At 49.5% G+C, this 12,017-nt stretch overlaps 1 protein-coding gene across 2 annotated transcripts in view; it reads right to left on the reverse strand.

The window, feature by feature from the left end:
* The window catches only part of GRIN3B (glutamate ionotropic receptor NMDA type subunit 3B), a 426,090-nt gene that overhangs the window by 1,642 nt on the left and 412,431 nt on the right, over positions 1–12,017 (reverse strand). For both annotated transcript variants that reach the window (XM_075314677.1, XM_075314668.1), the window contains exon 8: positions 3,273–3,340. In XM_075314677.1, the coding sequence (XP_075170792.1) occupies positions 3,273–3,340 (68 nt within the window). The remainder of the gene's footprint in view (positions 1–3,272; positions 3,341–12,017) is intronic.

Consider the following 12,017-nt stretch of genomic DNA (forward strand, 5'->3'; position numbering starts at 1 on the left):
TGGATATCCTGAATTCCATCAACTGTGGTGAACATAAAAATAAAGAAAAAAAAAGATGAGCATAAAAAAAAGTAACTAAAGTGCTAATGAAAAGAAATAGGTCATGTAAAATATCAGACATCTTTCCTAAATACAGTAGCTCTTCAGTCTAAAATAGTATAGGTGATATACCATATTTTTCGGACCATAAGTTGCACTTTTTTCCCCCCAAATGTTGGGGGAAAGTTGGGGGTGCGTCTTATGGTCTGACTGTGGCTGCGGGGAATGAGGGTGCTGCGGTGGAGCGGGTCATCGGGGGCACGAGCAGGCTGTAGCAGCCTGCCATGACCATGTGGGCCCGCTCATTTATGCACGCCCATCTCTCAGCAGTGAAGCAGGCACTGACAGGTGGGCGGGAGGATGGGCAGGGATAAACAGTCGGTCCGCATGATCATCCCTGGCAACTGTAGCCAGTAGTGATAATGTGCGGCTGTATTCACTGCCCCCCGCGCATCATCATCAGTGCGGGGGGCAGTGAATCAGTACACATTACTCACCGTTCCCCTGCAGCATCGCTCCTCCTCCCGTCTGTCCGGTCAGCTGACTTGCGTGACTAGCGGCGCGCACAACGATGACGTCATCGCTGTGCGCACGTGTCCACACGCAGCCGCCAATCCACACCTATTGCCAATCCATATCATACGCATAAATAGCCTGGGTCTCAGCTTCCCATACACGGTAAGTTTTTTAACTGCATGAGAGGACACACACAAGCTAGGGACCCCAACGTAGAGAAATACTTTGGCGTAGTGTTGGGGCTCTATTGCATTGATCAATTCAGTAGCTAAATTTCTCTTGATTCATATGTTCATGGCAGTAATGCAGATTCCATTTTTCACATTTTCACTCTTGCAAATAGCTATTGGATTTTTCAAGTCAGTATTCACACAGCAGTTTCTGCTATTGCATGTATTCCCCTTACATAGTCACTGGTGTGCATACCTTATCTCCCCACACGCAGCCGCCGGCACAGACCACCGGAGGACATCGCGATGCTGCAGGGGGACGGCTGCATTCAGTGGCGCTGCCGCTGACATAGATGGTAAGAGGAGCGGTGCTGCAGGAGTGAGGTGAGTATGAACGTTTATTTTTTTTATGTGCCACAGGATGCAGCCATACACCAGGATAAGGGCATATAGCAGGATAGGGGTATATTATGAGCAGCATGGGGAGTATATGAGCAGGATGAGGGTATATAGCAGGCTGGGGAGTATATGAGCAGGATGAGGGTATATAGCAGGCTGGGGAGTATATGAGCAGGATGAGGGTATATAGCAGGCTGGGGAGTATATGAGCAGAATGAGGGTATATAGCAGGTTGGGGAGTATATGAGCTAGATGAGGGCATATAGCAGGATAGGGGTATATTATGAACAGGCTGGGGAGTATATCAGCAGGATGGGGAGTATATGAGCAGGATGGGGGTATATAGCAGCCTGGGGAGTATATGAGCAGCCTGGGGAGTATATGAGCAGGATGGGGAGTATATGAGCAGGATGGGGAGTATATGAGCAGGATGAGGAGTATATGATGAGGATGAGGAGTATATGATGAGGATGAGGGTATATAGCAGGCTGGGGAGTATATGAGCAGGCTGGGGAGTATATGAGCAGGCTGGGGAGTATATGAGCAGGCTGGGGAGTATATGAGCAGGCTGGGGAGTATATGAGCAGGCTGGGGAGTATATGAGCAGGCTGGGGAGTATATGAGCAGGCTGGGGAGTATATGAGCAGGCTGGGGAGTATATGAGGAGGATGAGTGTATATAGCAGGCTGGGGAGTATATGAGCAGGCTGGGGAGTATATGAGCAGGCTGGGGAGTATATGAGCAGGCTGGGGAGTATATGAGCAGGCTGGGGAGTATATGAGCAGGCTGGGGAGTATATGAGCAGGCTGGGGAGTATATGAGCAGGCTGGGGAGTATATGAGCAGGCTGGGGAGTATATGAGCAGGCTGGGGAGTATATGAGCAGGCTGGGGAGTATATGAGCAGGCTGGGGAGTATATGAGCAGGCTGGGGAGTATATGAGCAGGCTGGGGAGTATATGAGCAGGCTGGGGAGTATATGAGCAGGCTGGGGAGTATATGAGCAGGACATTACCCCATAACAGTGTCAGCAGCAGATCCTCGGCCCATAACTGTGTCATGACCACATTTTTTGCTTAAAATTTTATTTTCCTATTTTCCTCCTCTAAAACCAGGGTGCGTCTTATGGTCAGGTGCGTCTTATAGTCCGAAAAATACGGTAAGTATGATAATTTGTCAGCCTTCCCTCCCTCATATTAAATTGACTTGATCTGATTTTGTATAATGACACACCTGACTACCAGTTGCAATAGAAATGAATACTTTTAGGCTATGTGCGCACTTTGCGTTTAGTTGCAGTTCTAAATGCATCCTCTGGCAGAAATTGTCTGTCAAATTTGGTTTTGACCCCAAAAATGCTAAAAATACACTTGCGTTTTTACCGCGTTTTAGCCGCGTTTTTACAACGATTTACATGCTTTTTGATTGCTTACAGTCAGATGCGTTTTGAATACAAATACACTACTAAAGTTTAAACATTCAAACACTGAAAAAAAATGGGAAAAAAATATTATAACAAATATCAATTAAAATCATGCACAAAATAGCTAATTTTATTAAAATTATAACTGTTATAATATTTATGCATCAAATAATAAAATATGGATTTTCATTAATTTAATTGTCGGACTGTGTGTGTGTAAAGGGACATATCATGCCCTTATTATAAAGTAAAAAACGCATGCATTTATTTTGTCAAAAAAGCATGTTTTCTGCATCAAAAAAGCATGTAAAATGCTGGGATTTTGATTTAGGTTGCGTTTTGAAAGTTCTCATTGACTCTAATGTTAGCAAAACGCTGCCAAAATGGCAAAAACAATTGACATGTTGCTTCTTTAAACGCTGAGTTTTTGCCAAATTTTCTGCAACGCTGCGTTCTTAACAGCATTGTGCGCACAAGAAAGCCCAATTTCCCACAGACTTTGCTTGCAAATGAAAACGCATGCATTTTGGCATTAAAACGCTAGAGTTCAAAACGCTGCGGAAACGCATGAAAAAATGCAAAAGTGCACACACAGCCTTAGGTGTAACATTTGGGTCATAAAATAATCAGTCACACCCGTTACCTATCTATAATAATAATAATAAGTTTAATTTCTATAGCGCCAACATATTCCACAGCGCTATAGGTATATTAGATAAACACCTACTGTTTGTCGGGGTTTGGGGCCTTCACATCTTGGTCTTCACTAGGCATGTTCAAAGCCCAATGTATTTTCTGTAAATAAGGACAACAAATACATCATCACACAACAAGATTTTTTTTTTTTTTTTTTAAATTGCTAATATCCACCAACCTTATGCCACAACACTATCATAACTTACAAATTGAATATACAACACTTTACTGTGATCTACCTACCTTTTGGAAGCTACTATCATGTCCCACGACTTGGGAATCATACAGCATACAGACATTGCTCCAAGGCACCAGGACACAGATCCTCCTATAGCGTCCTGCATACAAGGTCGGTACAATGCACCTCCAATAGAGAAGAGCAAACCCGCAGATGTTTGTGGGGAAAAAAAAAAAAGGGGGCCAGTTCAGGATCGGACTTAAACCCAAACAACTGTCCAGACGCCAAAGCCCATATTAGTCAATAGGGGCCTGAACATTGTGCTCTAAAATGGTGGTAGAAAGGGCTAGTGGGATTAGAGCAGGACAGTTATACTTACCAAGTCTCCCATGCTACTGTCACACTGCTCCCGGGTCTACTCATTAACTCTCATACATATTCACTGCTTCCCCATCCACCATCCCAACATCTGTAATTGGTTGCAGTCAAACCTTGTCCCCACCCTGTGTGACAGTGTCTGTGATTGGTTGGAATCAAACATGCTGTCTGCATCCCTATAATGGTGTAAAAATAAATAAAACCATTGGCATAGGGGTCCCCCATATTTTGACACCCAGTGCAGATAAAGCAAATGGCTACAGGCTTGAAATTGCGACACAAAGCCATGATAAAGCCAGCTCGGGGCTGGTATTCTCAGGCTTGGGGTCCATGGTTAATTGTCCGCTCCAGCCAAAAAATGGCAACCTGCAGCAACCCAGAATTGTCACATCCCTTAGATGTGACAATACTGACACTTTGCCACCTCATCTCAGGTGAAATCATTCAGTTAAATGAGCCCTTCATCCCCATGCAGAAAACCGTGCTTTCTTTTGCCACTAGATGCAGATTTGGTGCTGAAATTTATAACCCAAATTCCTGCATTTTATGTTAAAAAAAAAAAAAAAAAAAAAGTCATCAAAACCACATCATTTTGATGCTTTCTTTTGCCAGGAAATGCAGATATTTTTGCAGGAATTTGGTGTATACATTTTAGCACCAAATCTGCATATCGTGGCACAAAAACCTCGGTTTTCTGCCAGGAGATGCAGGTCTCATTGAACTGAATGAGTTCACTTGAGGTGAGTTTACCTGTGGTCACAGGTAGAGTACAGTGGGAACCTCCAGCTGTGACCACAGATAAACTCTGTGACACCTCTGTTCACAGCTGCAGCTCAGTCAGTGTCTATCTAAAGCATCAGTAGGTGGTCATGTTCTGTAATATGTCCACACACTGCAACTTCAGTATGTAGCAGAACCGGAATCTTTGTGGGACCTCATGTGGATTACGTTGGATCTGGTTGTTTGGTAAGTTGATAAATTGAATAAAGAAGGATTTTTTGTATTTTATTTCAAATAAAGGATTTTTTCGGTGTTTGTGAGGATTTCTTTTCATTACAGATTAGTAATGGGGGTGTCTCATAGGCCCTACCCATTACTAATCTAGGGCTTAGTGGCAGCTGTGAGTTGTCATTAACTCCTTTATATTACCCCGATTGCTACCACACCAGGACAATTGGGATAAGCCGGGTAAAGTTCCAAAATTGTTGCATCTAATTGATGTGACAATTTTGTGCATCTGCAGACTGCTATTTTTAGGCTTGGGGGGCCCAATAAACATGGGCCTTCCCCACCTGAGAATATCAGCCACCAGCTGCTGGTTTTATCTTGGCTGGGTCAAAACGCAGGGGACTGCACACCGTTTTTCCTCATTTATTTAAATAATTGATAACAAACCACATAGGGTCCTTTGTATTTTGATACACAGCCAAAATTAGCACACAGCTGGGGGCTGCAGCCATCTGCTTTATCTGCACTGAGTATCACAATATGAGGGGATCCTACACCAATTTATTTTTACACCACTATAGGCATGCAGACAGCATGGGTGATTCAAACCAAATCGCAGACCATGTCACACAGGGTGGGAGCGCAGTCTGACTGCAATCAATCATAGATGCCGGGACTGACGGTGGGAGGGCGAAGCAGTGAATATGAAGGTTAATGAGCAGACCGGAAGTAATGTTACACTCACGGAGAAGGTTGGTAAGTTGTATAGTCCTGCTTTATTCCTTATTTTCTTTTTAATCATCCGGGTGGCGAAACCCAAACAGTAACACAGACTTCCCTGAGAAGTCCATGTTCAGGGTCCATGCACGGACACTAGGTAACCTGTACGGACCCTGAACTTACAGTTAGAGTTTGCCTATCACTAAATTGCTAACTTCCTACCTTGAACCTAGTTCTTGCACCAGAGCATACCAGTTTGCACCACCTCAGCAAACTCCAAACATTAAAAAGCCTACATGTAACAATATATTGGCAAGTCACCATACTCCTGATGACCACATAGGTCCAGCTTCACATGTGGCAGAGACTATGCACAGCAGACCAATTACTGGACTAAACACCTAAGCCGCACCATACTTTCCTGCATTTTTAGGTGAAGACATTATAGACCCCACAAGTAGTACCACTCAGCCAGCAATGGTCTTCCAAAATCAGAGCGAACGGACATGTCTAACTTTTCAATGTACATGGTTTGCCGAGAACTTACTAAGACTAGTCTCACAGGATTCAGTGATCAACCTGAGATTTAGAGAGGTTTGAAATGCGCCTTTAGAACTGTAATTAGTGAGCTCGACATCAATGCTGCTAAAGAGCTGTATCTGCTGATCAGATGGGTAGAACCACATTCCACAGAGAGAGACTCAGATCTGTCCACATAAGTAATCCAGCAACTGGTGTCATGGCTGCACAGGAGAGAATAAAACAAAAATTTGGTAGTCCTGAAGCCAGTGAAAACGCACTAAGTGACTACAGGATTTTCCAGAAATATCCAGTAAAGAACAGTTCAAAATTCCAAAGGATTAGGGACTCCAGCTGGTCATGGCAAATATGCACTGACCTGGCTCAACTAGCTGGAGACTACTCATGGGTTAAACCTAATAGTTTCCAAGTTGCCAAATAATGTTAAACAAAAAGTAAATTACATTTTGGATAACATACAAAAGAGAATATTGTGTCTCCTTTCCTTAGTTTTCCTACTTATCAGAAATATTGCAAAGTATAAGACTGACCCAAGCATTTCCTATGTAAAGTCCAGCGGACCTGGTTCATCTCCTCCTAAAAATGAGAGTCCACAAACAAACAGAAATAAAGGGGTCAAGTAGCAGTGAAACAGACTGATATTCATTCCATACCTAAACCAGCTCTAGATAAGCGCAACAAAATTGAAAACCCTAATCGGCTATGTCCCATTCATAAGAAGCCACATTACCTAAAGAAGTGAATAAGCTTTAGAAAGAAACAGCTCCAAGAAAGCAAGGAGCTTCTAAAATGTTTGGGGTATGTTACAGATGTTGTACTTATACGGAATAGTTTGCTAACTACTGTAAAATTGCAATTTTTTTGAGTGTTACAGTGGGGACCACACACAACCCCCTCATCCATCTGAACCTAACTTTGAACCACTTACGCCTTCTCCCAAGCTATGGTGGGGAGTGTGCAGATCAAGCAGCAAGTTGTACCACAATATCTTCTACATGCACAGAAGTCTTCAGAGAAGGTCTTTGGATATATGTTCACCAACACAGTATCTTCGCACAAGATTTGGCCCAAAAGGTCACCCAGAGAAAACCATAAAAGTGTACATCATCCTGAACAATAAGAGCAGCTGATCATCTGCAAGGTCTGAACTCTTTGATGTGTTCAACTTAAAAGGGAAATGCTATTGTGACGCCCTGGGCAAGCCAGGGGTCACAGGTCATTGCACCACCACACCCTACACCCCAGTTAGGAACATCAAGGCTACCAAAATCCTTGTTGCCTTCCTCCAGGGGCTGATGTTCACACCAGGGGGTGGGCCAGGCGGTGGGCTCCGCCCACCGAGGAGTACACAGCCCTGGAGGCGGGAGGAACCAGGGAGTTAGAGTTTAGCTCAGGGAGAGCTTGAGTGAGGAGTAAACAGTAGAGTCGAGTGGAGGAAAGTGAAGTGAAGTGGAAGGAAGCAGAAGTAAAGCTAAAGAGAGAAGCTGAAGTGACAGTAGAAAAGCCTGAAGTTGGTCCGGCTGTGTGCCAGGACAGTGTCAGCAAGGTCAGCAGACGGCGGTGATAGTCCGCAGGGGTGACTGCTCGGAGGTTGCTGGAAGGACCGCGGACGGGTAGTGGCCCGACGGCCTGGAGCAGTATACGAAGAACAGTCAGCACCAGGGCAGGGGCCTCTCTGATCCCGGCAAGGCTAGGAGTCGCCGTGAATATGCCAAATCCGTCAGTGAAGAGGACGTCTGTCTCCAAACAACCAAGTCCCGATTGAAGGCAACAGTCCAACCATTGAGGAGAGACACCGCCACCGCCACCGCCAGGGCACCAGTTTCTCAGGGCCAGCGCCTGCGGGCAAAGTAGGGCTCCTCCGGCCCATATCCAAGCCGGGGAGCGGGTTACCGGTGGGAACCCATCGCTACCAACACAGAAACATTAGGTGCAGGAAAAGGGACATCACCGTCACCTACTGGGGAAAGCAAGTGCAGCCGTCCGTGGGAACCGTCTTTCCAGCCGTGTGTTTTACCGAGAACTGTGTCAACGTCTCAGGCTGAGTGAGTACCACAGTGCCGCAAGGCACAGCGCTGCCCCCGTGTCCCTGCACCCCACCAAGCCCTGCATCACCCACCTCATCACTGAGCCCCGGGATCACCAACCCCTACCCACGGAGGGGCAACACAACAACTGGCTGCTCCATACCATCCTTCCCGGGATCCCCATACAGAGCAGCGGTGGTGTCAACAAATCACCACAGCCGTGGGTGGCGTCACGAACAATAAACAATCCCCACACCCAAAAACCCCCCTTTCACTCACGGGCGAGGAGCGCCGCTAGAGTCCCCGGGATCCGGCCCATCGCTCGAGCCACCGAGCAGCAGCAGCCGCGGCAGCCGGACCCGAGCAGCAGTGGGAGAGCGCGGCGTCCCCTCCTCCGCCCGCGACAACTTGGCGTCACAAACAGGATCTTACCGCTCTGCCGTTGGGTAGAGGTGCGCCTTGTGACCGCCAGAGGTATCCGGCTGAAAAATTTCGGAAGTCGCCATCTTTGGCGCGAAAAGTTCCCGCTCGAGCGTCTTCTCGAGTAGCAGAGGCGCGAAGGCCAAAACTCCGCCCCAATAGAGGAGGGGTGGAAAGAAGCTAAGGGGGACGCGATGGCGGCTGGCTGCATGTGAGAGCAGCTATAAAAGCAGGGACGCCAGGACTCTGCAGACATATTGTTCCTGGGAAAAGGCGCCAGCAGCATGTGGATGCCGTCCCGCAACACCGTAGCCCCCGCGCCTGGAACCGCGGCGTGGGTGGAGATACGGACCGCGCAGCTCTACCAACGGCTGCAGGTTAAGATGCAGCTCCTCATGGAGGAGTGGGAGACCGACATGGCGGACGTTATAGCGACCGTGCGGAGACGCGAGGAGGAAGCGGAGAAAGGGAGGGTGAGTGACCCACGCCCCGATACCCTTGAAGGGTCGGACATCGCGGCTGCGGGACCCGGTCCAAGCCCTCTCCCCCCGCTGCCTCCCTCGCCACTCGTCTCGGAAGCTGTGACCCCGCCACTAGGCCTGCTACCACCGCAACCGGTAGCATCACCCAGCATGCCCGCCCAGGCGGGCCGACCTGCAGCCGGAGCCCATAGTCGACCGGAGGTGCTGCCTTGGAAGGCTCCGAAAACCGCACCGGAGGAGTCTCCAGAGAAAATCCCCGAGCCGGAGCCGATGACCCGCTCCAAGCCGGAGGCCCAGCTGCGGAAAGCCCCTGTGCCCATCCCCGACACCTCGGCTGAGGTAGCGCCGGGTTGTCGCTGCAAGGTGGCGCCCAAGGCCAAGACACCGCGGGACTTGTCGCCCAGATCCCTGACAGTGGGCAACGTCCAGAATGTCCCGCGGGGCCCGACCCGTGCGCCGGAGCTCGCAGCAGCACCGTATTGGGACAGGGAGCCGGTACCGCTGGGCCTGGAGATCGGTGAGAGAGAGAGGAAAAAGGCGGAGCTGGTGGCCCGAGCAATTAGAGAAAAGGAGAACCTCCGGCAAGCAACATTCCGTGTCCGGGGACCGCTGTATGAAGGACAGGTGAGGCGGTTTGATGTCCGCCGGGGCTATGGGTTTATATACGAACCGGGCCTGGAGGCCGAAGTGTTTATAGCCCGGCGGGATGTGAATGCACACCTGCCCGAGGAGCACCCCGGCCGTAACCTGATGCCGGGTGACATAGTGCAGTATACCCGGCACTGTGGAGAGAGGGGGTGGTTCGCCCTAGATGCCAAACTGAGGGGCAGCCAGGAGAGCCGAGTGAGTCCTGCACCCTCTCCCTCAGATGAAGCTGAAAGTCCGGAGTAAGGGCAGCGGAGCACCGTTGTCCAGTCCCCATTGGGACCACCACTGAGTTGTGTTTGTTTGAAAAAGTTTGTTGAAAAAGAATGATAAGCAAAAATGATTACCGAAGTTTCATCAGATTGTCTACAGCCGTGATGGAGAGAAAACCGGCCGTTGCCGGCACCATAGTCCCCGTGGGGACCGTTTGAAAGTTTTGCATGGAGGACTTTCCATGGACAAGCCCGTGAACTTGCAGGGCAACCACAAATGTTAGTGGCTTGTAAATAAGTTGTTTTACCATTACCATTTCCGCAATTGCCGCCTCCGGAGAGGCAGGTTGGAGGGAGGGCCCTCAGCAGAGCAGGCTGGGGCCCAGCCACCACAGGAACCGGTGGCTACCCTCTGGAGGGGAAGGACAGATCCCGCTCGGGTAACTTGTGCTGGACTTGGGTCAAGGGGTGCTGCCTGGGTTTTAGGGGCAGCATCAGGGCCAGGTTGCTTGGGTGGGAGAGAGCGGAAACCGTAGCCGTAAACCGTTTTGCAACGTTTAAGAAATGTGCCTCCCGTTATGGGATGATATTATGATCTAAATGTTACCGTTTACCTTTTTATGCATTTACAGAAAATAAAACCGGTGTTGGGCGGGCAGCCCGCGGACGGTCTGCATTTTGCTAAGGGGGAATGTGACGCCCTGGGCAAGCCAGGGGTCACAGGTCATTGCACCACCACACCCTACACCCCAGTTAGGAACATCAAGGCTACCAAAATCCTTGTTGCCTTCCTCCAGGGGCTGATGTTCACACCAGGGGGTGGGCCAGGCGGTGGGCTCCGCCCACCGAGGAGTACACAGCCCTGGAGGCGGGAGGAACCAGGGAGTTAGAGTTTAGCTCAGGGAGAGCTTGAGTGAGGAGTAAACAGTAGAGTCGAGTGGAGGAAAGTGAAGTGAAGTGGAAGGAAGCAGAAGTAAAGCTAAAGAGAGAAGCTGAAGTGACAGTAGAAAAGCCTGAAGTTGGTCTGGCTGTGTGCCAGGACAGTGTCAGCAAGGTCAGCAGACGGCGGTGATAGTCCGCAGGAGTGACTGCTCGGAGGTTGCTGGAAGGACCGCGGACGGGTAGTGGCCCGGTGGTCTGGAGCAGTATACGAAGAACAGTCAGCACCAGGGCAGGGGCCTCTCGGACCCCGGCAAGGCTAGGAGTCGCCGTGAATATGCCAAATCCGTCAGTGAAGAGGACGTCTGTCTCCAAACAACCAAGTCCCGATTGAAGGCAACAGTCCAACCATTGAGGAGAGACACCGCCACCGCCAGGGCACCAGTTTCTCAGGGCCAGCGCCTGCGGGCAAAGTAGGGCTCCTCCGGCCCATATCCAAGCCGGGGAGCGGGTTACCGGTGGGAACCCATCGCTACCAACACAGAAACATTAGGTGCAGGAAAAGGGACATCACTGTCACCTACTGGGGAAAGCAAGTGCAGCCGTCCGTGGGAACCATCTTTCCAGCCGTGTGTTTTACCGAGAACTGTGTCAACGTCTCAGGTTGAGTGAGTACCACAGTGCCTCAAGGCACAGCGCTGCCCCCGCGTCCCTGCACCCCACCAAGCCCTGCATCACCCACCTCATCACTGGGCCCCGGGATCACCAACCCCTACCCACGGAGGGGCAACACAACAACTGGCTGCTCCATACCATCCTTCCCGGGATCCCCATATAGAGCAGCGGTGGTGTCAACAAATCACCACAGCCGTGGGTGGCGTCACGGACAAACAATCCCCACACCCAAAAACCCCCCTTTCACTCACGGGCGAGGAGCGCCGCTAGAGTCCCCGGGATCCGGCCCATCAGTCGAGCCACCGAGCAGCAGCAGGCCGCAGCAGCCGTGGCAGCCGGACCCGAGCAGCAGTGGGAGAGCACGGCGTCCCCTCCTCCGCCCGCGACACTATCTCTTATACATTGGGCACCTGTAGTGGTGTTAAAGAGATCTCTGGGAGAAGGACCAGTGTTCTTATAGTAATCTGGGTTGCTAACCGTCCATAAATGTATACATGGACAGTCTATTATAACCTGGATCTTTTTTGTGCCATCCGTAGTGTTGAGCAGAAAATACACAGTCCGTGATTTTCTTACTTTTTCCAAAGTTTTAACTGGGCATACGATATAAAGGCTGCCATTCACAGTACAAACGGAAACTGGAAAAATAATGTTGCCTCGAGGACCAGCCAA

The sequence above is a fragment of the Anomaloglossus baeobatrachus genome, chromosome 1 (assembly GCF_048569485.1).
Source record: "Anomaloglossus baeobatrachus isolate aAnoBae1 chromosome 1, aAnoBae1.hap1, whole genome shotgun sequence".
Taxonomy (NCBI): Eukaryota; Metazoa; Chordata; class Amphibia; order Anura; family Aromobatidae; genus Anomaloglossus; species Anomaloglossus baeobatrachus.